This window comes from Budorcas taxicolor, chromosome 12 (assembly GCF_023091745.1).
Source record: "Budorcas taxicolor isolate Tak-1 chromosome 12, Takin1.1, whole genome shotgun sequence".
NCBI classification, from domain to species: Eukaryota; Metazoa; Chordata; class Mammalia; order Artiodactyla; family Bovidae; genus Budorcas; species Budorcas taxicolor.
In genome coordinates, this window is record NC_068921.1 from 35,568,474 (window position 1) to 35,595,766 (window position 27,293).

General features: G+C 41.5%; 3 protein-coding genes and 1 non-coding gene across 4 annotated transcripts; 1 reads left to right on the forward strand and 3 right to left on the reverse strand.

Annotated features, from left to right (window-relative positions):
- Nucleotides 1-1,622: 1,622 nt before the first annotated feature.
- On the reverse strand, nt 1,623-2,307 carry MRPL57 (mitochondrial ribosomal protein L57). The gene is made up of 2 exons (XM_052650107.1): nt 2,209-2,307; nt 1,623-2,083 (listed from the first exon to the last, which is right to left on the reverse strand). Exon 2 carries the CDS (start codon nt 2,076-2,078, stop codon nt 1,770-1,772), a length of 309 nt encoding a protein of 102 aa, XP_052506067.1. The 5' UTR covers nt 2,079-2,083; nt 2,209-2,307; the 3' UTR covers nt 1,623-1,769.
- Nucleotides 2,308-2,416: 109 nt separating this feature from the next.
- Nucleotides 2,417-14,303, forward strand: SKA3 (spindle and kinetochore associated complex subunit 3). Its single transcript, XM_052650302.1, has 8 exons — nt 2,417-2,519; nt 4,412-4,473; nt 4,584-4,749; nt 6,539-6,938; nt 9,317-9,399; nt 11,430-11,515; nt 12,676-12,858; nt 14,202-14,303. The coding sequence occupies exons 1-8, from the start codon at nt 2,417-2,419 to the stop codon at nt 14,301-14,303; spliced, it is 1,185 nt and encodes a 394-aa protein (XP_052506262.1).
- On the reverse strand, nt 13,341-13,412 carry TRNAE-UUC (transfer RNA glutamic acid (anticodon UUC)). The gene has a single exon. It is a non-coding gene; the product is annotated as a tRNA-Glu (tRNA).
- A 7,705-nt stretch (nt 14,304-22,008) lies between the features above and the next one.
- On the reverse strand, nt 22,009-26,671 carry SAP18 (Sin3A associated protein 18). The gene is made up of 4 exons (XM_052649934.1): nt 26,543-26,671; nt 26,317-26,426; nt 22,641-22,763; nt 22,009-22,415 (listed from the first exon to the last, which is right to left on the reverse strand). The coding sequence occupies exons 1-4, from the start codon at nt 26,669-26,671 to the stop codon at nt 22,259-22,261; spliced, it is 519 nt and encodes a 172-aa protein (XP_052505894.1). The 3' UTR covers nt 22,009-22,258.
- Nucleotides 26,672-27,293: the final 622 nt, after the last annotated feature.

The window sequence follows — 27,293 nt, forward strand, 5'->3', positions numbered from 1 at the left end:
GAAAGGCTGTCTCCTTGGTATTTCAGCTGCTACAGATCAGTGCTGCCGACCTTTGGGGTGAAATAGTCAAAGTGAAGCCCTGTCAAAATTTATTAGTAGGATCTTTGTTGTTTCAAGCACTTGAACAGTTGTGACATTTAAGGAAAGTAAAATTGAATTTCAGGTCTTGCCATTGCCATTAAAAACAAATTAAAACAGGAAACTTGGTTTTACCTGGGTACGAACTGACTTGAATATTCAGTACCTGAGACATCTGACCACTGTCACTGTGCCAAACCAAAGAGCAGCTGCAGCTTAGTGGTCACTAAACTTGCACTACTTACAAAAGCAGTTTCATCTTTGCATGTGGAATTTTTTTAAAAATCCTTTTACATATTTAGTGGTTATGACCCAGTGTGTCCTAAGTTAATTGAACTTAGCTTAAATGAAATATGCAGTGTTTACTTGAGTTTTCTGTTGGAAGCAGATTTTGACTGTTTGTCCCATTTCTTAAATTACAGATTTTCAGTTATGTGAGATTTCCCTTCCATCATATTTAAAGCAGATGCATATAAGGGCTTAGTGTTGGGATCTGCATGGACAAATGACTTACAAATATGTTTTGCTTACATGTTGTTCTAGGACTAGCACTGCTATCAATGCAAAGTATTTTTAACCTGTTGAGAAATTAACCATATTTTTACATTTCAGCCAAAATAAAGACCATATTTAATATTCTATGATACAGCTAATATTAAACCTGAAATTGTTTCGTATGATCTGAACTGTATTTTCCAATTTAAATTTAAAATGCAATATAGATTCAGAAAGGTCTGTATTTTTCTAACGACTTCACTTTACATTTTGTTGAGTTGCATAAAGCAGCAAGGAACTGTATTTGTATTAAAAGCTTCAGAAAGTGATTGAGTTTATCATATTTGTACGATTGCAGATGAGTCTATGCCCATAAGATGGACACTATTTTAAGGTGATCATTAATGTTTTTATATGGAAGAATTTGGAATACAGTTTATTTTTACTTACCAAGTCCCATAAGTCTTGTATTTGTTTCTCATGTGTAACCCTGGACCATGACTTTGGTATCTCTGCTTTTTTGTCTTTGGGTGGCCTACCCTACGTTAACGTGAAAGTTGAACATTTTAAAACTTTTCTCCCGAAATCATGATGATGATTTACTTTATTAATAAATAAATTCCTGTATTTGAACAGTTGTTGTTATTGTTATAAACTGATATTTACAAAGTGAAAGAATAGCTATGATTTTTGCCATCTTTAAAATCAGGTAACATACAGTGTTGAGTTAAAAATAAGAATCTACTAATTTTCTACTATTATTTTCTAAATAATCTAATAACCACAAGTATTGACTGTGACAAAACTGTAGCTTACCTAGGCCAAAGATATAGATGGATTTATCAAAAAAGCTTTAATTCAGCTTTTACTGAACATAATTTTCAGTTGTCCACTTTTAGAGGTAAATCTCGGTAGAAAACGTTATTTCCATGAGTCTGTTTAACTGAAAAAGCTCGTTTTTTTCCATTTGCGTTTAGTCAGTTATTGTTGACAGAGGTACGGCTGCGTGATCAAGCCCCAACAAGAATCTCACACTGACGCCAAAAAAGCACAGTTGGTAGCTTTATTGCGACTTCGTAAAAATGACGTTTGTGTCGCTTGTGACGCAGGCCATGCCCCCACCGTCCCTCAGGGACGAACGAGACCCGACTGCAGGCAGTGGAGCGTGCGGGGCCGGGGGCCAGCGGGGCTCACGGTCAGGACCACCTCCTGGTGACGTTGAGGTGGTCGAGTTGGTCCTCCAGCCGACGGTGCGCGGGGAACTTGGCGGCCTGCGCCGCCTTGAGCGCCTCGAAGGCGGCCGCCCTGCGGGCCGCCGCGTGGCCGCGCTCCTGCTCGGCCGTGAGGAAGGGCCGGCTCAGCCAGTAGTGGTTCTCCGCTTCTATCTCCAGGCGACGGATCATGTTCTGCTTCGCCAGTGCCGACACGGTCCGCGGCCGCCGGTGCTTCCCGATCCACTGCCGGCCGGGGATGCGGCCGCGGCACAGGAGCGCGGTCAGGAACATGGCGCCTGTCGAGGGGAAAAGAGGAGATGACTGCGCGCTGGACGCGGGAAAAAGGATAGGGGAGCCCCGCCGCCTCCCGCAGGCCACCTCGGCCCCCGCAGCCCCCCTCGGCCCCCGCAGCCCCCCTCACCAGCCGCGCGTCCGGGCCCCGATCCGCACGCCGGGGAACGACGCCGGAAGTGGGATGCCGGAAGAGCCCGGTCCGACCCACTGCCGTTTCCTCGCGTGAGGCTTCACCTATCGCGAGAAAGGCCGTTCGCGGCTACGGAAACCAATGGCGCTTCCGGCGCCGGAATTCAAACGGCCGTGAGCTCTGAGGCGGGGAGCCGGCCTCTCCTATGGATCCGATCCGAGGCTTTTGCGGGAAGCTGCGGTCTCTGGCCGTCACTTTGGACAGCGAGACGGCCCGGCTGCAGCGAGCGCTGGACGGAGAGGACAGCGGTGAGTGAACCGCAGGAGGGGCGGTGAAAGGTGTGAGTTGCCATCCCGGGGGGCGGGAGAGGTCTTCAAGTCCACAGAGTGTGTGTAATAAAAACAGAACCAAAAGAGGAAACGTGTCGTTTCATAGCAGCTTCTCCGCATTGTTCTTGACACGTGGAGTGGCTTTCAGCTGAGTTCAGTAGACCAGTCGTACCCGACTCTGCGACCCCATGAACCGCAGCACGCCAGGCCTCCTTGTCCGTCACCGACTCCTGGAGTCCACCAAAACCTATGTCCATTGAGTCGGTGATGCCATCCAACCATCTCATCCTCTGTCGTCCCCTTCTGCCCTCAATCTTTCCCAGCATCAGGGTCTTTTCAAATGAGTCAGCTCTTCGTAACAGGTGGCCAAAGTATTGGAGTTTCAGCTTCAACATCAGTCCTACCAGTGAACATCCAGGACTGATCTCCTTTAGGATGGGCTGGTTGGATCTCCTTGCAGTCTCAAGGGTCTTCTCCAATACCATAGTTCAAAAGCATTAATTCTTACGCGCTCAGCTTTATAGTCCACCTCTCACATCCATACATGACCACTGGAAAAACCATTCCCTTGACTAGACAGACCTTTGTTGACAAAGTAATGTCTCTGCTTTTTAATATGCTGTCTAGGTTGGTCATAACTTTCCTTCCAAGGAGTCTTTTAATTTCATGGCTGCAGTTGGCATCTGCAGTGATTTTGGAGCCCAGAAAAATAAAGTCAGCCACTGTTTCCTTTGTTTCCCATCTGTTTGCCATGAAGTGATGGGACCAGATGCCATGATCTTAGTTTTCTGAATGTTGAGCTTTAAGCCAGCTTTTTCACTGTCCTCTTTCACCTTCATCAAGAGGCTGTTTAGTTCCTCTTCACTTTCTGCCATAAAGGTGGTGTCATCTGCATATCTGAGGTTATTCATGTTTCTCCCGGCAATCTTGATTCCAGCTTGTGCTTCTTCCAGCCCAGCGTTTCTCATGATGTACACTGCATATAAGTTAAATAAGCAGGGTGACAATATACAGCCTTGACGTACTCCTTTTCCTATTTGGAACCAGTTTGTTGCTCCATGTCCAGTTCTAACTTGCTTCCTGACCTGCCTACAGATTTCTCAAGAGGCAGGTCAGGTGGTCTTTGGTCTCACTCAGATCGCCCACAGTCCTAGTGTCTGTATTTTCCCCAACAATTCGTATTGCCTACAGAAATGCTAGTACTCGACACTGCTTTCTAATAAAGCAGAATTCTCCACCATTGACATTTGTATTAGTTTTTTTTTTTTAAGTTTTTGGAAGAGTAGTTCAGATTTTGAAATTATTTTGTGTGTTGTAATTGTAATATGCCTTAAAATATTGCACCCTGTAGGCACAGACTCCTTTTACTTTAATAATGTTGTCGATAGTTTTTCAGCCATTTCAAAATGTATATGCTTGTGACACTGAAAACAATATATGTGTACAGCAAAAAGTTTGAGGTAATGGGAAAGTAGAAAGAAAATCTTTGCTACAACTTCACCACCAGAAGACACCGCTATTAATTTTCTTTTTTTTTTTTTGCTATTAATTTTCAATAGGCTTTTCTACCATTCTTACTTTTCACTGTTGTTTTGTTATGCTTTACTTTGTTTACATGGTTGAGATAATGCTATAAGACACAGAATTGTATGAGTGGTTTTGGATTTTTAATATACTGCAGAATTGCTTTCCATAAAGCTTTACCTGCTTATCATTGTAGATATGTTCACTTTGAAAGTTCATCAAACTATATATTTCTGTACTTTTCTATATAAAGATTTTATAATTCTAAAAAATTTATATTTTCTGTTTTCTTTTTTTTTTCCTCCTTTTCATTGTTACACTTTTTCCATTCAATGTTCGTATTGAAGACTTTGAAGACTGTCCAATGAGAGTTCTACATGACCTTAACTCAGAAGTACGAATTCTAAAGGTATCATTCCTACAATATTAATTTGTCATTTTTATGTGGTAATTTTTGCAAAATTATAAATAGACTTAGTCAAATGTTAAATTAAAATGTACTTTGTTTCTTCATGAAAGGATGATGTCAATATTCTTCTTGATAAAGCAAACTTGGAAAGTCAAGAAAACATTGGTTTCATAAAAGCAACAAAAATATTGATGAAAAAGAATTCAATGGATATCATGAAAATAAAAGAGTTTTTCCAGAAGTATGGATATATTCCACGTGCCAAGAAAAATTCAGGTGTGAATAACTAGCCTTTTATAGTATTTGTTTTAGTATTAAAGCAGCATAATTGAGACTACTATAGGGTTGGCCATCGTTTCTAGTCTAATTCTGCCATTATGTGATAGACATTTGATCGTTATTCATCAGTCCCTGTGTTCTGGATGCAGTGCTGATTGGTAGTGCAGTGTGAAGGCAGTCCTTGCTCTCCTTTACAAATGCTAGATGAGAACCAATACAGTGCTGGATGAAAGAAGGATACAAGATAAATCTACGTGACTTAAGGATAGCTGGTTGTTGGTTAGTTTTGACAATAAGTAGCTGAGAGACCACCCTTAAGCCATGCTATTTCACTTTCTCGCTCTCAGTTTCTTCCTCTGTAGAATGAGAAAATTTGAGCTATGTAAATTCATAAAGTCCTTTTTAGTTATAAAATGCTGATGACGGGTAGGAGAACATGGTGGTTTAGAATTTAGAGGCAAACTGCCTGAGTTCAAATCTAATTTCAGTACTTACTAGTTATATTCATCTTTGACCAGTTACTTTGTACCTCAATTTGTCATCTCTAAAGTAGAGATTTTGTTTGTTTTCTGACCCCACCAGGGCCACAGCCCTGAAAGTGCTGAGTTCTGACTACGGGACCACCAGGGAAGTCCTATAAAGTAGAGATGTTTAATAGAAGCTACCTCTAAGGTTGTGTAAGAATTAAATGAGACAGAATTTGCTTAGAACTGGACATTGTATGCTAATCATCCATTGTTAACTATTGTTGTTAGTGTTATACCCATACCTGTAAGGAACTAATTTCAGTATGCTTCAGTATCTTCATTTCTGTTATGAAAATGATCTTTGTGTGTAAATAAAACATTAATTAGATTCAACAAATATGTACATACATATTGAGATATATGAAGGGTAAGTTAAACAGTCTGCATGATATAATGGAAAGAATTCAGTTGACTTTGGTGTGAACAAGTTGACTTTGGTTACTCAGAAACTGGTTCCACTAGTTACTATTACATGTAATAGTAATTTCTCTAAATTACTTTTCCTCGCTAGTGAAATAGAGCTGCTAATAAATACCTCCCTAAGAGGTAGTAATAATGGTGATGACTTTATTAAACTCATCAGTGACAGCCTTGTAATCAATTCAGCAGTAGTTTTTCTGGTAGTTCTTCTGACGTTTCTCAGAATTAACAGAAAGCACAATGACAAAACACAATTCTGAATCAGCAGCTCTTCAAGGGCCAAAAGCCAGGAAATCAAAGTTTTTAGAACCTTTTTTTTTTTAATGGTGCATCCTTCAGATTTAATGTGTCGTGGCTTATGCACACAAAAACAAAATCCTGTCCTAGTTCATTTCAGCTGCCAATTAAAACAAGAAACGTAATGTCTTCAAAGAAAAAGTGTGTGCCTCTTCACTTCCCTCAATCTGTCGGATCTCTTAGTTGGTCAAGTAAATGTACAGCCTAAACTTATCCCTTTTCTCTGCCTGTGAGCCCAAAAGATTCTGACAGGGATCAATAGGGTTAGGCTTAAGAAATTGCAGTTTTGTTTGTGGGTACTGATTTTTCATCTTTGGACAGTTTACTTCCCTCCTCTGATGTATCATTAAGATGAAATATGGAGATATAAGCGGTACATGTCAGAAAGTGAAAGGTACAATTGAAATTAAAAAAACAAGAATATTTTCTCCTTAGAAAATAAAGAGAGAGCTTTTGCTGATTGGGGACATTTCAGATGGAGCTGTTTTATGTGGTTGTAGTATATGACATTTTCTAGTTTGATGCTTGATTTTTCCTCTCAGTGGATGAGCAAGGAGTCACTGACTCTAAACCAGAGTCCAGTGAATGTGAACGTCCTGAGATGCCTGACGTGAAAGACAATTTGTTGGATTCTGCTGCTGCAAGCACTTCTGTTCCTGAGAAGTCACCACGTAGTCCACAACTTTCTGATTTTGGACTTGAGCGGTACATCGTATCCCAAGTTATACCAAACCCTCCCCAAGCAGTAAACAACCAGAAGGAAGAGCCAAAAATTTTAACTCCATTGTCCAAACACTCACTAGTAAAAACTCCAAAATGTGCACTAAAGATGGATGATTTTGAGTGTGTAACTCCTAAATTAGAACACTTTGGTATCTCTGAATATACTATGTGTTTAAATGACGATTACACAATTGGACTTAAAAATGTGAAAACTAACAGGTAAGCAGCTTTCTTAAAAGAAATATTTTATCTAACTTTCTAAATCTTTTGTATTTATTGATTTTTTCCCCCCTAGAAGAAATCTCTCTCAGACAATACCTTTCTTTCAAAGATTTCCAGATACTTTGTATTTCAAACCTCTGAATCACCAATTCCATTAGTAAAGTGTGAACTATTAGTTTCCTTTGTTTAGAAGAAATAGAAGATTTTGAATAAGTTTGAATAAGAGCCTGAAAACACTTGGTATTTGATGGGCTAGAGAAGAGAGGATAAAATAAAACCTAAAATTACTAAAACAAAAAAGGGACTATTTCCATATGGAAACTTGGGAAGAAAAGAGGATCTAGGATAGAGCACAGATTTCTGATTTGTTGCCTGAGATGATGCTCAGGAACCAAAAGAATACCTGCAGCGTGGGGGTCCGGGAGAAAAATGGCAACCCACTCCAGTGTTCTTGCCTAGAAAATTCCATGGACAGGAGCCTGGTGGGCTACAGTCCATGAGGTTGTAGAGTCAGCCACGACTGAGCACAGCTTGGGGGTAAAGGTGTTGAGTTTCTTTACATGTTGGTTTTGAGGTACTCTTAAGCTTAGGTATTGAAATACGAATTTGAAGCACAGTGATGAATTCCATGCTACACTGAAGAGATATGGGAGTGATCAGTATAGAAGTGGTAATTAATGTTAAAATGAAAATACCACATATCAAAGTATCACTCTTAAATGCATATCTTTAAGAACTGTAGTTATTAAAAAAGGAAAATAAACATTCAACTCAAAGTGTCAGAAAAACACAATTGGAGAAAAGAGACAGGAGTATTTGGAAACTCATAAAATACAAGTTTCCTATGATTCAAAAAAAAAAGTAGGATAATTCCAATAGATGAGAAGAATTTTATGAAATTAGACACCTGTTCTTCATTTAAATTGTTTAGTTAACTCTCAGTAAAAGGATACTTCATTAATGTAATAATGTGAATATCTAACTTAATGGTGAAGCTGTCACCATTATTAAACATCACTGGTTTTATTTTTTATTTTTTAATATTCTTAATATTGTAGCCAATGTAATGAGATACAAAACAGAAATAGAGATTACTGTGATGTATTTCTAGGCCATGTTTTGTACCTGGGCAACTTGAGAAAGGCACAGCTGAAATCTGTAGAAGCTGATGTAAGATTTATTTTATATAATTATGAGACAACTACTTAAAATAATATGCATTCCTATAATTTATTATAACTAGTTGGTAAATACAGGGGAAAAGTCATTAAAATTCTCAACAAAAAAGTAAAATACTCCTGCAGTTGTATGTGAAAGACCTATACGAAGAAAACCACTAAACATTTCTAAGTTAAAGGGAAAATTAGAATGAAAATGTATACCATGTTCCTTAGCAGAATGACTGAATATTACTAAGATGTTTAATCGTATCAAGTTAATTTATGGATATCATACAATTAAAATAAAACCTTAGGTGTTTTTTTTTTCCTCTAAGGTGGAGCATAAGGGATGTGTGAGAAAACTATTCAAATGATTTGGAATAATAAAAAGTAAGGATAACTAAGAAAATAATGAAAAATAACAGTAATGAGGGGATTTAACTTACTGGTTATTAAAATATACAAAGCTACAGTAAGTAAAACAGTATAAAATTGTGACAGAATAGACCTATTGCAGAAACAGCCAAGAAACAGCCTCTAATTTACCTAAGAATTTAATATATTCTGAAGATGTTTTTCAAGTAAAGATTATTCAGTAAAGTACACTAGGACAGTTTATTAATTGAACTATTTTATTGTATTCAGTGATGTCCTTTTTTATAACTATATTTCAGACATCTGGGTAATTGGCTAGAACAACTTTAATAAGATGGCAGAGTCAGTCTAAAAAATGTTCTTAATCTCTGTCTCTATATTGGTATAAAATTCCACTTTATGATTTTGAAGCCAAGAGCTAACAGTTTCTATATTTGAACCAAGAAGTTGAACTCACAGCTTTCCTTGAAGTCAATTTTTTGTGTGTTTTTGGACTATGTGGCATGCAAGATCCTGCTTCCCCAACCAGGGATCCAACTTGCACCCCCTTCAGTGGAAAAAGCAGAATCCCAACCACTGGACCGCCAGGAAATTCCCTAACTCAAAAGATTTTTAACCACTTCTAAGTCAAAGCTGCCAATACAAAATAGTTTTTAACCTTTTTTGAGCTATGGATATACATTTTAGAAAAAGAAAAGAAAAAAGATTTCCATGGAATTTATCTTCCATAAAACATAATTGAATTTCCAGACTTAATGATATATAGTAAGATTAAATAATTTTCCAGAGATTTAATATTAACTTTTTTTAACTCTAATATTTCCCTATGAATCACACCAGTGAGACCAAAGAAACAGAACCAGTGCCCAATGATAATGTCTTGGCCACTCCTGGCCTCATAACCCAGCCGTTGGGAAAAAATAGTAAGTATGAATTTCAAGTTATTTCTCAGCCATACTCTTTCCAGACTATCTTTGTACAATAAATGGTCCTATCACCTAAGACATTCTAATAGCCTTCTGCATCTTCTCGGTTCATAATACTGAATTATATAAAGTACCATTATTTGAAGTACCATTCCATTCAGGTTCAGTATGATTTCATACAAGAGAAATACAGTTTTCTGTTTTTCACACTCTTCCTGATTCTATTCAGTGTTTTTGAGCTTGTTTGTTAACATTTTAACTTAAAATATAAATATAGTATGTTTTTTTTGTTTGAATTTAGCTTCAGCTTATTGATTAGAGTTCTAGATTATCTTTCTTACATAAACCACACCCAGAATACATCAGCTATCATTTCAGATTGTGGATTTTTTTAATAGTAGAAAAACTTAAAATATTTTCATTTAGTATTTTCACATTTGTCCCAGCAAACATGAAAACATTGGTTTTTATGTAAATATAAAATTTAAAATCCTAGAGTTTTATGATTTTGAATAATTATCTATAATCTAAAATTCTCTTTCAGTGCTAACTTCACTGACTTTTTACTAAATTAACAAGTACTGATGGCATAAACAGTTTGAAAAAATACAACTGACTCATAGTAAGCTGAGCTCAACTTATAAGAGCATGATTATATTAAATAGAGGCCTTTTAAAAAAAAAAAGGTTGAACCACTACCTCTTTCACACCACACTCAGAAATCAATTCCCAGTAAACTATAACTTTTTAGAAAATTATAATGGAAGATATCTTTATGCCTTCTGAAGTGAAATGGGTTTTCTAAAGAATAGTTTACTGACTAAAATTCTTCAATATATTATCAGCAATATCTTTCATGGAAGGAACGGAATGCTTAGGTTTATCCATTAATAATTTGGTTAAGTGTAAGCTTGTTAATAGAGCCATATTTTGTTTCTTAAGGGATAGTTGTTGTTTAGTCATTAAGTCATATCCAACTCTTTGTGACCCCATGGACTGTAGCCCTCTGGGCTCTGTCCATAGGATTTTCCAGGCAAGAATACTGGAGTGGGTTGCCATTTCCTCTTCCAGGGGATCTTCCTGACCCAGGGATCAAACCTACATCTTCTGCATTGGCAGCCATTTTCTTTACCACTGAGCCACCTGGGAATCCCTTACTTAGTCTAGAAAATGCTAAAATGATACTATAGAGTGGCTGTTTTGGTGTACTGTCTCCAACATTGTTTGAATTCCTGTTTCTCCAGCTTTCTAGCATTTGATGATTAGACTAGATAAAATTTTGCCGGTTTAATCATTTTGCTGACATACTTACTTTTCTCTCTGGTATTTAAGATTTCTTTCACACTTTGTTACAGACAGCAAATCTCTCTTTATGCATGGTTTCTAGGATCTCTTTTTTGTTCCAATGGCTGTTTTTCCATCCCTGACTAATCAAGTAACTTGTAGTTACTTACTATAGCTTTAGAGTAAGTCTGAATATCTTGGAAGGCAAGTGACCTTCCTTAACCTCTTCCTCCTCCTGTTTCATCTGCAAAAATTTGATTTTCCCATAAAGGTCTTATATAATTTTTAATAGATTTATATGTAGGTATATTTTTGTTGCTATTGTAAAATATATTCTTTTTCAAGTACAGTTTTTATTGTTTGTAGAGCTTACTAGAACTGTTCATTTTTGTGCATTACATTTGCACCTTGCAACCTTGCTAAACTTTTATTAGTGCAAATCCCTGGTGACTCAGATGGTAAAGAATCTGCTGGCAATGCAGGAGACATGGGTTTGATCCCTGGGTCAGGAAGATACCCTGGAGGAGGGCATGGCAATCCACTCCAGTATTCTTGCCTGGAGAATTCCATGGACAGAGGAGCCTGGCGGGCTACAGTCCATGGGGTCACAAAGAGTTGGACACAACTGAGCGACTAACACTTTGAAAAGTTATTAAACATAAAGTGCACAGTTGATACTGACATTTTGTAACAGTTACAGTCTTTTAGATCTGTATTTTCATGTCCTTGTATGTGTCTTCTAGATGCTGAGCACACACACTCTCCTTTGGCACCTACATTCTGCACTCCTGGTTTGAAAGTCCCTTCTACAAAGAGCAGCACAGCTATGGTAAACACCCATCCCTAGTGAATCAGACATACTATTTCCAGACTCAGTCAGTCTGTTTAGAATACATAGGCTGCAGTAGCCTTAGGGAGTGTATTTAGTATTTCCAGAGGATGATTTGGCAGCATGTATCCAGAGCTTTCCATTTTTCTCACACCCTTTAACCAGAATTTATTCTCAGGCATTTGGGGACAGAGATGTATAACAGTAAAGGTATAGCATTATTTATAAGAGCAGAACATGGGAATAAATGTCAAATGATAAAGAGGGGAAAAAAGCATATTAAGGAAATCCATAAGATCCAATGTCATGTGGCAAGCATGTTTTAAAAAACAGATAAGAACATAGAATGTCTTCAAGAAAACTTTAACGATGTGGACAGTGATATGTATGTGTATGTATACATGTACACACATACACATATATTTTAAGGAAGAATAATGGATAGAAACACCAAAATGGGTGATTCTTACACCTTTTATTCCACAATTTTCCCAGTGAACAAATGTACTAGGTACGCAAAATCTCATCCCTGTGTTAAGTTGTTAGGCACACTTAGACAACTAGTCTGGTAGCGGGGGGGCTGTCAGCGGATCCTCCAGCATTGATGAAAATGGTCCGTACTGTGCGCTCTCCGGCTGGGAGTCCGCTTCTGAGCACATGAAATGTGTCTGGTGCAGCCGAGGCACTCACTTTCAGTTTTTAAAACTTTATTAATGTATAATTGCACCGTGTGCCTTGTGGTAATCCACTGTGTTCCTGGCCATGTGGAAGGCACCCCCTCAGTGTTCCCTCTGCCTCTGGGGAGACAGACCGGGTCTGTGGGCATGGGCCACTACCTCCCTGGCAGAGCTCATCATCGCTGTGACTCTGGCTTGGCCAGGATAGAGTTGCCCGAGTCTATGCAACTAAATCTGGCTCAGCCAGCCAGTCTGCTTAGACTGCACATGCAGCCCTCCCTCAGCCCTGAGTAATGAACATGGTACTCTGTCCTCCCCATGCCCTTTCTTTGTGTCCTTGATTGTATTTCGTTCTCAGTCAGGGAAGAGGGGGTCACTTTGGGCCTCCTTAGAGATCCCAACAGAGCTAACAATTGATGAACAGTTTTTATCACTATATTACTTTATACCCCCGTAATTTAATGATTTCTTTTTATTCAATAGGTATCCACAAACAGTTCATCGAATGACTTAGAAACGGAAGAAAGTACATCATTAGTTTCAAATTCAGACAAGTGCTTTGAGAATTTTGCAGAACCCTCTTCTCCTACAATTTCTTCTTACGAGAATCTGCTCAAAACACCTACACCTCCAGAAGTTACTATGATTCCAGAAGATATTCGCCAGGTTATTTTTCTAGGCTACTGTTTTGGTTTTATTTTTCCTGCAAAAAGACCTAAAATGGATACAAACTGTATTATTTATCAGGCTAATGTGCTGATATGGATCTAAATCTTAATTCTGGCCTGTTAAGGCCATCTAAGCTGGCTAAGGCTCTTCAGAGCTGAGCTGTGATGTCACTATACTTTTGTGCCCTCATAAGGCATTTTCTCCTTAATTTCACATGTATTCTTAAAATATTTTCTAATGATTGTTCAAATGTGATCACCTTGGTAACCATGTCTCCCCTGAGGTTTCTGGCAAGATCAGAAATGTTATTTACCCTTCAGTTCTCCATCATTGGAGAACCTTGAATAACTTGGATCAGGGTTTCTTGAACTTGAGACTTCCAGATGTCTTGGACCTCAGTTTGAGAAGCACTTGTTTAAATATGTTAGAATATCTGATTCTTTTTTTTTGTGATCTCCACATGGCTTGCAGGATCTTAGTTCCCTGAGCAGGGATTGAACCCAGGCTCCAGCAGTGAAAGTGCTGAGTCCTAACCACTGGACCACCAGGGAAGTCCCATAGAATATCTGATTCTTTATTTGTTTTTATTTTTTTATCTGATTCTTTAGTACAACATAATTTACCAGCAGTCTGTTGGGCTGGTTTATAACAACTACCTATTCCACTAAGTAACCACTCTGATTCTTTGAGCATCCCCACTTAATAAAAGTTAGTGTTCGGCAGTTATTGCTTAGGCAAATGGAATTCTTAATAACCATTCTAGAAACCTTCCTAGCTTATGGAGAAAGAGAATACTTGGGGAAATACCCAAATGCCATTGGAAGGGACTCATCCTAAGATATCAGTAAAGCATTTGCTTTCATTTCCTGTCTATAGCATCATACACAGTCTCCAGTTTGCCATAGTGCCTCCTCTCTTTATTTCTGTGTTAAAGGAGGGAAATGTTGTATTTAACATATCAGCTCTTTATGAAAAATCATAGTTAATACTTCAGGTTCTTCTTTGTGTAATCTTTCCTTTGAGCATTTTTATCTATCTTTATCAGCATCTGCTGATCTTTCCTTTGAGCATCTTTGTAAAGGCTTGATTTGCTCTTGGGGCTGCCCTGCTGCTTGCTTCCTTTGACCTGTGGTACATTTAGCAGCTTTCCAGCCTGTATGCCCAAGCTCACCCTCTAACATCTCCATCTCTTCTGCACTGTGGAATGTCTGTGCTGCTAAACATTCTGCTTCAAATAACCCATATCTTCACATTTTCCTTGACCTTTACTGACTGTTTTATAAAGGCTTCAGATTTATGTTGTTTGTATGACGTAGTAAAAGGAATTTGCTTTCTTTTAGATTTTATCAAAATACAACTCAAACCTAGCATCTCTAGGAGCAGTTAGAGCGGTGTCACCCATCAACGTGTTCCTTCCTCGGCATGGAGGACAGAATATGTGAGATGCCAGCAACAAAGAAAACTGGTGAAGGTGAGTATGTTCCCGTGTTATCTGAGGAGAACATTGAAAAGTTCACATTGGGATGGCAAGTAAACATCTGAAGTTGACACTTGCAGCTTAGGATACAACCCAGAGCTCGTGATCCCTACGTCTCCAGCTCCCACACCAGCCCCCTGGACGATGTCGCTGGGAGTTCATTTCCAATTGTATTATGAGTGTGAAAACAGAGGTCTTCAGTGTCCTGTCATTTGTCTTGTTGAAGGCTACTGGTTATATCCAACTGATATTTTTTATTGTATTTTCCTACAGAAATGATAGTGGATCCATCCTTCCATTATGGAAACTGAACAGAATGAGATGAACGCAAATCTGGTCTCAACTTTGTTTTCAACATCCCTACATTGTCCCCCTTTTGAAAAACCAATTCATGTTAAAGATGAGTATGGACACTAATAGCATAAAGTGCTTTTTATTAAGTTTGATTTAATCTAACCTGTCTTGTATAGTTCAGCTGCTCAGTTTTGAAAGATCATTACGATTTCACTGATTTCAAGTTTACCCTGCCTCATGGAACTGTGTGGTTTAAGTAATATTAGGAAGCAGGATAATTTTTGAAATTTAAACATTACTGTTTGCCACTCAAATGAGGCCACCTTCAGTCTTCTCGTGGCTGGACAGTTGTTGGTAGAGCTGGGCTTCTTCCTTGGGGCTAGGTCTGCCTGCTGTCTCCTCATGACTATCCCAAGTCTTCTACACCTTTTATTTTAAAAATATTCTTTCAGACACTGCTGTTTACAAAAGACAGCTTAAACTGATGTAGGAAAAGAATATATAGGCCTAGGTAGCTATACTGAAGTGGGTGTCTCAAACATTTGGACTTAAGACACTTGCCTGCTGTCATGTCAGGATGGGTGTTTTCCTCTAACTTGTCAGTTTCATGCTCTCAAATCAGCTCTTCCCAGCGCATGACTGCAACTTCCCCAGACCTCCATCTAGCTCAGCACCCAGCAGAGCCCAAGCCTCACCCTTGGAAGATCCTAGGCATCCTCCTGAGTGGGTGCTCCTCTCTGGACTCTCAGCTATGCCTGTGGACCAGTCTCTGAGAGTGCCAGGCTGCCCTGTCCATGGAGCCCAAGAGCATTATGATCTAAGTCAAGCTGATTCAGCAAAGATTATCCTCTTTTATGATTGTGCCTTGAAAGTCAAATGGGAAGACGCGTCACGTTGTGTCTTTGTTTCGTCAGAAGATTGTCACTGAAGAACAACTTATTCTTTGTTCTAGTAACTACTGAATAGTTATAATTTAAATTTTGCTAAATAAAATGTTAAATTCAAGATACTTAATCTTGCTTTTCAAGGTAAGCTCTTGTCAACCTTATAGTATATGAGGCTAACTCCTGAACTGTATCAACCTTTTGTAAGTTTACCGTGGCTCTGTATGTAAGTCCACAGAGTGGATAGGACTGCTTAAGGAGGAGTGAGTATATTCACAGTATACTAAGGACTGAATCCTGGAGTTCTCATTTTAGAAGATGGAAAGAGGCAGAAAAGTCTAGCAAAAGAGATGGAGAAGCAGCCAGGGAAAAAGGAATAAAGTATTTCAAGGAGAGTGATCAATTCTGTCAGTATTGTTGAGAATCCAAGTAAAAAAGAATTGCCACTGAACTTGGCAAAGTCACTGTTACTGACAGCATTGATGAATTCTCACAGAGTGCTCAGGATGAGTGTCTGGAGTTGGGTAGAGAGGTTGGAGGTGAGGAAGCAAAGACGATGAACTGAGATGGCTCTTTTCATGAGTTTTATTCAAGAAGGAAGAGAAATGGTGTGGCAACCAGAGCGGGTGTGAGTGAAACAGGAATGTTGGAGATGGGACATAAAAAACATATGAAGCACTTCCAGTGGCCTGCTGGGTGTCCCCACTTGTCTTGTGAGGGCCTTGCAAATTGACCTTGTCTGGAATTTCTCTTTCCCTAGCTCTCACCACCTGTGAACATCTCCTGTGATCCTAATATCTGTTCCTTAGAACTAGGCTATTTCTAGCTTATCAGGCTTCAAACGTGACCCTTCAGTGTCTTCCCATTGCTCCTAAGATGAACCCAAGGTCCCACAGTGGCCTCCACGACCACCCTTATGTGGCCTGACCCTCGGTCATCCTCCTTCTCTTGCAGCCTGCACTCTGGTCTTCCCTTCCTCCCACCGCCACTCAGCTGGCTCTCCCTCGTATCCATAGGCTATAAATTTTTGACCTTTCTGTCTGCTTACCACTCCGACCCCCATACAGGAAAACAATGTTCTGCTTTTCCTTGAACTCATAGCTCAGCTCCAAGATCTAACAAGCAGGGCCACAGTCCCTGACCACACAGGTCGGGGCTGGGCACATGACTGATGTGAGATCTAAGAGCCAGTTCTGGGCCTTTGGGGGAACGTCCGGGAAGAGCAGCGTGCTTTTCTGGGTGTGCCGAGATGAACACTCAGAGCTGCAAAGGGTGAGCCTGCCTGAGGAGGGGCTGCTGCTGAAGCTCCCACAGGAGACTTGTGACTCCACCTCTTCAGGTAAGTGGTTCATAAATCCATCTTCCACCCCCATCCTGCACCCCCGTTTCCTTGTTACATGAAACTCTAACCAGTGTTAGCTTATCTGTTTCAGGTCTCAGATTAAAAGTCATTCTATCAAGGGGTTTAACCGTTTTTCCAGTCAGCACCCCATTCTCGTCCTTTATAGAACTTGGTAGAATCTGTGACAGAATGTTCCTTGCCCCACCAGACCAAAGCTCAGTGGGGACACGGAGCTCACTGGCCCCCTTGTCCACTGTTACACTGGCACCTGCCAGCCTGGAAGGTCCTAACTGGGCCAGGCATGGTACATTCATTACATTTGTCAACCCACTGAATTTTTTTTAAGTAACTCCTAACGAATAGGTGCTAGCATTTCCATTTGGCAGATGAGAATGCTGAGGCCTTAATGATGGACTTTTCTTTCCATGTCCCATTTCCCTCCCCAGGGCTTGCTGACTGCACCTGGGATGTACCCCTTCCCCTCCATTCACCATGCCCCCCACCTCCTCACCTTCATCTCCAGCCAAACTCCGGGAAAGTACCTGATGCTTCAATGGCTTTGTTCATACCACACCCTTAATCTACTGAGAGCCTAAACGCAACCCCTATGGGTCCTGAACAAGCTCACCTGCCATCTTCATCATAACCTCTCTCTCTCAACCCTTTCCTATCCACCTGTGATCATCAGCACTTACACCTCTGTCACCAGACAAAGGCTTTCTGAGGAAGGACCTGCATGTCAGGTTTTTCTGCACCCCAGGCGCAGGGTACCTGGTGTGTAATAGGCATTCATTCCACATACTTTTTCCCTGGAAGTGTGCAAAGACTTAGTAATAATTACAATTTCTAACAGCTTTATCAATAATGTATGCAGATTTTGAAAAGTGCCTCAGATGGTTCTTTGGATTCAGTTTAAATTGTTTTAATTTTATCCTATCCATGACACTGTCTCAGGAGTTGGTTATAGCTGGGCTGGCCCATGAGCCTGTGGAGTAGGAAATTCTCCTGGAAACTGAGGGCATGAAGCAAGGGAGGGGCTACAAACATATTTTATCTTGTGTTTAAAACAGCTATTTACTGAACAGTTGCTCTCTACCAGGCCCTCCTCTAGGCCCCTTTCCCTGGCTCTTCCCAACGTTGTGAGGGGGGTATGTGATTAGGACACCCTTATACAATGAACTCACATTCCCAGGCTGACAGGTTTTTCTTATTATTTTGGTATTTAGTATTACATTTGCTTTTTGTATGTACGTGTTAGTTCCTCAGTCGTGTCTGACTCTTTATGATCCCATAGACTATAGGCCACCAGGCTTCTCCATGGAATTCTCCAGACAAGAATAGTGGAGTGAGTTGCCATTCCGTTCTCCAGGGGATCTTCCCAACTGAGGGATGGAACCCAGGTCTCCTGCATTGCAGGCAGACTGTTTACCATCTAAGCCACCAGGGATCGGTTTTAGCTTATTCCTCCTAGGAATTACAGGGCGGTGGGAATCAATAACTGTCCTCATAGAATAGTTGCCTAGCTATGTATGTATGTGAAGTCGCTCAGTCGTGTCCGACTCTGCGACCCCATGGACTGTAGCCTACCAGGCCTCTTAGTCCGTAGAATTTTCCAGGCAAGAGTACTGGAGTGGGTTGCCATTTCCTTCTCCAGGGGATCTTCCCAACCCAGGGATCCAACCCCAGTCTCCCGCACTGCAGGTAGACGCTTTACCGTCTGAGCCACCAGGAGGCCTCAGTTGCCTAGCTAGTTCTGATTAATCCTAGCAGAATAAACACTTCCTTCAAGGTGGTTCCATTACAGATTTTAAGAAACTACAGAAATTTTTTAGAACAACTTGTTTAAGCAATGGTGCTTCCCCAGTGGCTCAGCGGTAAAAGAACCCACTTGCCAGTGCAGGAGACCCTGGTTTGATCCCTGGGTCAAGAAGACCCCCTGGAAAAGGAAATGGCAACCCACTCCAGTATTCTTGCTGGGAAATTCCACGGACAGAGGAGCCTGGAGAGCTACAGTCCATGGGGTCACAAAGAGTCGGACACGACTGAGCAACTAAACAATCTAAGCAATAAAGTACACACAAGGACACACAGACCTCACTGGCTGCTCTGATACTAAAACCAGAAGCCATGACCGTATTATTTAAAAGAGGCATTTGGTTTGTACGAAGACAACCAGGTCCACATGCTCCAGATGACGTCCCTTGGCAGAGTCTTCACAGACAACGGCTTCACTACCAGAACAGGACTGGTGGAGCTGGGTGGACGCCAGCCTGAAGGGAGCTGAAGACAACAGCACTATTTCTGGAAACATGTTTCCAGTCATCCATTGCTGGCTTCCTCGCTTCACAGCCCACACTGCGAGCTGTTATTTAAAGCAGGCCTCCATTTCAGCTGAAGTGAAGATTTAGCCACTGCCTGCACCTCAGTGCTGAAGGTGAAATGAGATCAGGCAGCACTCAGCACTAACATAACTGCTTGGTCACACTGAAACTAAGTTTGGAATTTGCGATAGAACAGAAACAGGCTGAGTTCAGCTCTATTTAAGAGTAACAGAGTTTACCTAACAGTTTTAACTGCTTTCTTTCCCCTTCACAGCTACCCCTATAGGCACAAACACAGAGTTGATATCTGAAACATTACCTCACCCAGTGACCACTATGAGCATGAAAATGTAAGTATAAACTCAGCACTGACCTCCCTACTGAGGTAAGGACTGCTCCTGTGCTTGCTTGCTTTAGTCACTCAGCTGTGTCCAACTCTGTATGACCCCATGGACCCCCCTGCCAGGCTCCTCTGTCCATGGGATTCTTCAGGCAAGAACACTAGAGTGGGTGGCCAATTCCTTCTCCAGGGGATCTTGGAATCCAACATGTATCTCCTGCATTGGCAGGCAGATTCTTTACCGTCTGAGCCACTGAAGAAGCCCTGCCAAGGTCCTAAACCCTGTGAGAAAACTGAAAAGATGTCACAGGCAATGAGCATTCTCTACTTCACCCCACAATGGGAAACCACAAGAGCATGAGGCAGTCAGAACACTGAAGGCCAAGCACGGTGCTGTCGGGGACCATGAGACAGCTCAGTTACTACCTCAAAGCCATACTTGGACAGCCAGAAGTAAATAAGGACTAAGTACAAGTCTTTTGAGTCTTAGCATTATATTCAATGATAAATTCACTAGGTATTGTTTAACTGTACTTTTGGTGGAAGATCACAACCTTTAAAGGAAAAATTCCATGTAGGAACACACAGGTAGCCAACAGATACATGGAACGGTGATCAACAGCACTAATCGGAAATACAAATCAAAACCACAGAGATTAACAACTCACCTGTCAGCATGGTTACCATCAAAAAGTCAAGAGATAAGTGTTGGCAAGTGTGAAGAAAAGCTATCTGCACCCACCTGTTCACTACAGCATTATTTATTGATACAATATCCATGGTATGGAAATAACTAAGTGTCCATGGGTGGGTGGACAGATAAATTGTGCAACAAATACACACACATTCATTTTTTGGCTAACAGCCAAAAAATGAAGTCTTGCCATTAGCAACAACATGGATGGCTTATGCTGAGTGAAATTAGAGAAATACCACATGCTCTCACTTGTATGTAGAGTCTGAAAGAGAAAACCCAACAAGACCCAACTCATAAATAGAGAGCAGATTGGTCATCAATGGTGAGGGGTGGGCAGGAAGGGTAAAGGGGGTCAACATATTGTAACTAGACTTGTCATCAGTTTGTAGTGTATACAAATAAATTATGCTGTATACCTAAAACTAATATATTGTTACATATACCAATTTTACCTAAAAAAAAAAAAAAATCCATGTTGAAACAAAGCAAATAAGCCACTTTATTTTCAGCCAGTGGGAGAGTAACCTGGAATAATTACAGGAAACCCCCACTGGAGGAGTTAATACCATTATGAAAAGTTGGCTTGGGAAGTCCTGTACTGACTTCCTGTCTTCATCTACAGAGTACATTGTTTCTTCTCCACAAACAAATAGGATGGTAATTAATCATGGTTCCTCTTCTCTAATATATCAGGTTTAAGTTAATTTTATGACTTACGGAGCTCAAGCCTAGCTGGTCTGAATGAATAAAGCACTGAGGGGTTTGGGGCAAAACTCAGTGGAGAAGAGGCCCTAGGTCTGGGTTCCAGGCCCACAACTGTCACCTACGTGCTGGCTGACTGACCCCAATCCTACAAGTGTTAGGTTTCCAAGGCTGCTTTTGTCTGTACAAGATCAAATTACTACAATCTTACTTTGCTAGTAATATATATTTTTTAATTTGGGGATACACAGTTTCCAAGTTTTCTATGCAACAGAATGAAGGTAATAGGCCTTAATCACATACTGCACACTGAGACTGGAACTGTTCTGTGGACGAGACAGCGCCCGTTCTGTTTATGTTTTATAAAGTCCTACTTTATGGCTAACTTCACTATTAGTCTTCACAGTCCTGTAGGCTGTCACTTCTATTTTACAAATTTTAAACAAAAACAAATTCAGGTAACTTGTCCAAGGTGCTCCTAGCATAACCAGGATTTAAATGTTCAGCCCACCTGGTTTTAACCACTCTGTATACTGCCTCAAATCAGACATGAGTCAGTCCCAGCACTGAAGAGAGAGTGTGAACACCCCTGCTTACTCAGCTTGACCTCATCCCAGACCCTCTCCCATGCTCTCAAGTTTCCTCTTTCATTCTCCCTGCATTTTCAGATCTTCAAGGTAAATCTATCCTTATCCTAAGTTCTAACCCTTGTTCCTCTATACTACTTCCTGCCCTCAAAATGCTTTATTCTCCCCATTTTTAAAGCGTAAACGTCCTCACTGTGGCAGCTTTTCTCTAACTTATCACACCCTGTTTCAGGCAGGCCACTCTCTTCAAACACAGACAGCTTCTTCAACTTGCCTCAGCTCAGACTGTTCCAAAACACTACAGCTGTACCCCCTCATTCCCACAGGTCCTCTTTCCAACTCCATACAAGCTTCTAGGTGACAAACCCGTTCCATTTAATATAATATGGCTTTCTTGTTCTGCCCCATTTGGGCCAAAACATAGCAACTCCATTATTTAGCATAAACAAGCAATACTATATTAAACCCCAAACCCAGGCCCCATTAACTTTCACACTCATAATGATTGCAACATATATTTAACAATACAGTTTTACATAGAATGCTAAGAGCACTTTTCATATTTTACAGAACTTGAAACATATGGAGTTTCTATTAATATACCATAGCAAAGCCAAATCTAATTCCTAAATAGATGCATTACAATTTGTTTATAGAGTTTAAAGGCTTAATGGCAATAGGAGGGGAGGAAGAAGTGAAAGTTTATTTTACATAACTGACTGGAAAATAAATTCAAGAAAAAGCAAGTACAATTTAATACGGTCTCATGCGCCCTGAAGAAGGTGGTGCCCGATTTGGAGGGGTAATCGCTATGTCCAGATAGTCTCCTATTTGGAACTTCTGCGACTGCAGGGTCATGGAGTCATCAGTCCCCTTTCTCCCAGACATGGTGCTGCCAATCTCCTTTACTCTGCAGGAAAGGAGATCAACTGTTACAGGGTGGCTGAGCAATGACACTGTGTGTCCCCTGAAAAGTGAATGTGGGGCTGGATTTGCTCCATGATCTTAGAACACAATAAAAATGTAATACATAATAATCTAAACTAGATAGTAAAATAATATGGATTATTCCTAGCAGCTAAAACATACTGAAATCCAAGAGATTATAAGGAATTAAAAATGAAAAGTTACCTACCGATAGCCAGGCCTTTTAAGATCTGTAAAAACAATTGCAAAATTGAAGTGTGTGCCTTTTTTTCTGGCTTCTGGGTAGACTTCTTTTACTAAACTAGTCAATTCTTTCAAGGTTGCATCCATCCTGAATTTTTTTAAGGAAAAAAAAAAGACAATCAGCAATAATGTAACAAGGATACTGACATATAATGAATTAGTTACATGTATCTCAATTGCAACTTTGTTAGAAACTGTCAAGGTCTCACAGCTGACTTAATTTTAAAGCACCTAATAAGCTGCTGCTCCTGCTGCTAAGTCGCTTCAGTCGTGTCCGACCCTGTGCGACCCCACAGACAGCCTCCTATCAGGCTCCCCCGTCCCTGGAATTCTCCAGGCAAGAACACTGGAGTGGGTTGCCATTTCCTTCTCCAATGCATGAAAGTGAAAAGTGAAAGTGAAGTCGCTCAGTCGTCCGACTCTTAGCAACCCCATGGACTGCAGCCTACCAGGCTCCTCCGTCCATGGGATTGCCCCCAAATACTATTTCCCCTTATCAGCCTCAGTGTTTGAAATTTTCATGAATGAAAGTAGACTAGACTGGTAGTGTGCTAAAGGGACTTCAAAATTACCCCCACTACCTTTGCTGCTATGCAACATCTCACTGACCTAGTGATTTATCCACTTAAGGATAACTAGTCCAAATTAATCCAAATTCTCAAATTAACTGTTTTTCATTATTTCAGAGGCATACTTTTCTACATTTTAGCATCTCTGAAATTGGAGTGCATCTTAGAATCAATGTGTCAGGAAAGCATTTTCATAAAGATTGTGCATTGTTTTCCTTTCTAAGACTGAATGTTCTGATGATTTCTGCAATAGATGGAAAAGCCAACGAAGCACATGGAATTTTCAAGGCTAAGCATAGGCTCCTTTCACAATATATATTCCTGCCCTGCCAATTTCTATTTGAACTGAGAACTTTATATAGACCTTGAGCCAATATGACACAATCTGGAAAACTCTTCTAAAATATTAGCATCAGGTATTAGGAGCAAAAGTTTTTGAACTGTCTTCTTCCCTGACACCTGGGAGCATGAAATGGAGGAAAAGGAACTTGGCAGCAGCACTGTCTAAGGGTGCTCTACAGTGACCCGGGATGCAAGGCACCCGTGAAGAGCCCTAAGGCATTAAGCAGGGGGTCAAACACCCAAGAAGTCATCTAGTTTTAACTCAGTTCCCAATTTACACCATCTCCACTACATCACATTCAGGTAAAAAACCATGGCTTCAGCTGCACTGAGAGCAAAAAGGCCACAATGATCACATCACCTTTCCTCCTCTACTGCTGCTGAATCCTTCTCAATACACCCGAAACAACTCTACAGTGTCCCCCAAACATGCCCTTCTTCTCATATGACCATCACCCTCTTAGATGCCCAGGTCACAAACCTAAGAGTGGTAAAGTTCTTCCCATTGCTGGCCTGTTGTTTCTACCTCCTAAAGACAGATCAAGTAGGACTTCCCTGGTGGTCCCGTGGCTGACTCCAGGATTCCACTGCAGGGGGCACAGGTTTCCATCCCTGCTTTGGGGAACTAAGATCGTGCAAGTTTTGAAGTGCAGCCAAAAGACAGATCAATCTATTTTTTTCTCCATTCCCACCATCAGGCTATACTTAACCTCTCATTATTCAAATCTCTGCAAGAGTTCCTGGTGACTGTAAGGGTCAGTTTTATATGTCAATTTAGGAAACTACAGCTCCTAATTATTCAGTCAAACAAACACTAAGGTAGGTGTTTTTGAGATAGGATCAAAAATCTATAATCAGTTGACTTTAAAGTGATTATCCAAGATGATGTGAGTAAACTTCATTCAATCAATCAGTGGGCCTCATTCAATCAGGTTGAAAAGGCTTCATACTGGACCTAAGACTTCCCTGAAGAAATTCCAAAAGCTTATGATGGAGAGTTCCAGCCTGCACCACAGACCTAGGCAATCCCCACAACTATGTGAGCCATTTCTTGCTCTGTCTCCTATTGGTCTGTTTTTCTCACTGAACCCTATTTCAGTAATTGAGATAATTCTCTTCCAGTAACCTGTTTAGTGACCACCCAATCACAAGATCTATCACTGCTGGGATGGGGTATTCCCCCAGCTCCACACAGTCCCTTGGACTTTAGCCAATTCAACTGGCTTCTGCTGGGCTCCTCACTCCTCTTTCCTGGACTTATCTCAAGGCCACCTACTTTGGCCCCTCAATCTATTTCTACAAATTGAGAATCCCCAATCTTCCCTCATTGCTGCTTCTGGAATGACAGCAGGGCTTCGTTCTGTCCCTCACCAACATCCAGTCTGTCTTTGTCCACCATTTTGAGGTGTAAGATAAGGTGGTCTTGTTTGGTTGCAGTTTATGGACAGGACAATTGAGGATGGGATTTAATTTTTTGTAATTTTTTTTTTCCTTGATTGAGAGTAGAGTGTGTGGCACAATCTCACCCTCCATTTATTCCATCTGCTTTCTTTCGGAGATTGAGTTTACTCTAGAGAGGGGATGTAACCCTCTTTATACTCTTCAGTCAAAGCAAGTATCTGGCAAGTAGGAACTCTAAATTTATTGGAGGAAATATAGACTAATCTGAACAGAAGTGTTCATCAATCTGTTACTAAAAGTTCTTCTCTATAAGTTAAATCGACCTTCCTGAGCTGTTTTCCTGGAATAATACTGAACTGAAATCATACTACATAAACTTAGCTGACCATAAATCATACTATAATCCCACTGTGTTCACCAGCAGACAAGTGGACAGACAAGATGTAGCAAAGCCTTCCAATGAAACGTTATTCAGTCATAAAAAACAATCACGTTTTTTCATATCCTTAATCATCAATAAACCTTGATTATAAGTGAAACAGGCCAGACACAAGACAAATACCATATGAGAGCATTTATATGAAGTACTTAAAAGAGACAGATTCACATACATAGTGGCGACCAGGGGAAATGAAGAATTCCCATTATTATTACCTACTGGGTACAGACCTGTTGTAGGGAATTTAAAAGTTTTGAAAATAGATAGTAGTAATGGTTGCACCGAAATGTACCCTGAAACAATTAAAATGACAAATGTCACATATTTTACATTAGGCATATTTTAAATAATTATACACCTTTTACTGCTACTATAAAGCCACTGTAACGTCAAACCAAGGAACTGCATACGGCTTGCTGTACGTAACGGCCCTAGTTAGACGTGGGTAGTGAAAGTACACAAACATTCAGGGGGAGACCCTCAGTAAACACATCAAAAGCTTCTCCATTAAGCACATCAAAATCCACCCGGTTTCGCTGTTTTGAAGCGCGTTTTAGCACACGCGCTCTATGAGGACGACGAGTATCACCCAACAGCACCACTCCCCTCCCCAAATTATTCTAGCGCCACCCTCTACCAAGAGCCCCTTGGGAGCCGCTGCGGTAGTGGACGCCCGACGTGTCACTTCCGTACCCAGCAGCCACAACAGTGACAGCAGTCCTGGGTCAATTCTTTACAACCCAGAAGTTTCAACGTGAGCGGTCAAAGTGCCACAAGACGAGTTAACACCATTTCCTCACCGAACCTCGACCTGCCACGAGCTGCCTCCAGAGGCCCCGAGCCGAGGAGAGCCCGAAGGCGGCAGGCGGGCCTCCGGCCCCCTGACTCACCAAGTGTAGATCTGCAGCTCGCTGGACGGCACGTTTCCGCGGGAGAACTCGTCCATGCGGTGGTGGCGGCCGTTGTTGGTGGTGAAGACGCGCAGGAGCAGCGGGCAGGTCTGGGGGCGGGACAGCGGGGACTCAGGAGGCTGCACGCGCGGTCCCGACCCTTCCCTCCGGCCCCGCACCGCCGCCCCACCTCCCCAGGGACCCCTGCATCTCTCCGGACCCTCACCTTCTCTCGATCGATGGGCTTCTCCGGCTCCTTCTTAATTTCCTCCTGGGTAACGCGCGACTCCACCGCCATCTTCCTTCTCCGGCCCGCAAGACGCTCGCTCTGACCTCCGACCCCGGCAGCGAGCATGAGAACCAAGCCTCTCGCGAGGATACGCTCGAGGTTTTATATATGACCGGTTCGAGGGCGGGGTGTCTCCCGGCGCAGGCGCACTAGCCATGCTAAGCGCTAGCCCGTTAGGCGCGCCTGCGCGTTGCCTCCTGGGAAGGGGCGGGCACTGGCGTCGCGGGTGGGGCGCTGAAGGAGGGGCTCGCGCCGCAGAGGGACGGCCTGAGGGACGCGGACGCGGGACTGCGGAAGCTAAGAGTGAACGCGCTCTCGGAATTGCAGTGGGCGGCCCTCAGGGCGGAGGCCGGGGCGCTGTTGTGTGAACTACAATCGCTAACCGGAAAAGGCGGGTAGACCTGATTAGATTAAAATGAGGAAAAACAAAATTTAAGAGAGACGCCGACTGGGAGGAGACGACTGAGAGGCGTGTGGTGGCCGGAAAGCTGGTATCCAAAGCGTCCATGGACTCCTGGAGAAAAGCACGGTGGGAAGTGGGGGAAAGAGTTGGAAAGGTGCTTTAAAACGAAGAAGTCCAGGAGTCCGGTCAACACCGAAGGCTCTGGAGCGCAGGGCTAACCCGGACCCGCTGAAACCACAGGGACTGGCTTTTCAGGAAGAAAAATTATGACCATCCTAGACAGCA

What these genes read in the sequence shown, in the direction of transcription:
- MRPL57 (XM_052650107.1), bottom strand. Translation starts at nt 2,078, where the DNA reads ATGTTCCTGACCGCGCTCCTGTGCCGCGGCCGCATCCCCGGCCGGCAG.
- SKA3 (XM_052650302.1), top strand. Translation starts at nt 2,417, where the DNA reads ATGGATCCGATCCGAGGCTTTTGCGGGAAGCTGCGGTCTCTGGCCGTC. An exon ending in CAAAGAGCAGCACAGCTATG is followed by an intron (nt 11,516 to 12,675) that starts GTAAACACCCAT and finishes TTTATTCAATAG; the next exon opens with GTATCCACAAACAGTTCATC. An exon ending in TTCCAGAAGATATTCGCCAG is followed by an intron (nt 12,859 to 14,201) that starts GTTATTTTTCTA and finishes GCTTTCTTTTAG; the next exon opens with ATTTTATCAAAATACAACTC.
- SAP18 (XM_052649934.1), bottom strand. Translation starts at nt 26,671, where the DNA reads ATGCTCGCTGCCGGGGTCGGAGGTCAGAGCGAGCGTCTTGCGGGCCGG. An exon ending in AGCCCATCGATCGAGAGAAG is followed by an intron (nt 26,427 to 26,542) that starts GTGAGGGTCCGG and finishes TCCCGCCCCCAG; the next exon opens with ACCTGCCCGCTGCTCCTGCG. An exon ending in CTTAAAAGGCCTGGCTATCG is followed by an intron (nt 22,416 to 22,640) that starts GTAGGTAACTTT and finishes CCTTTCCTGCAG; the next exon opens with AGTAAAGGAGATTGGCAGCA.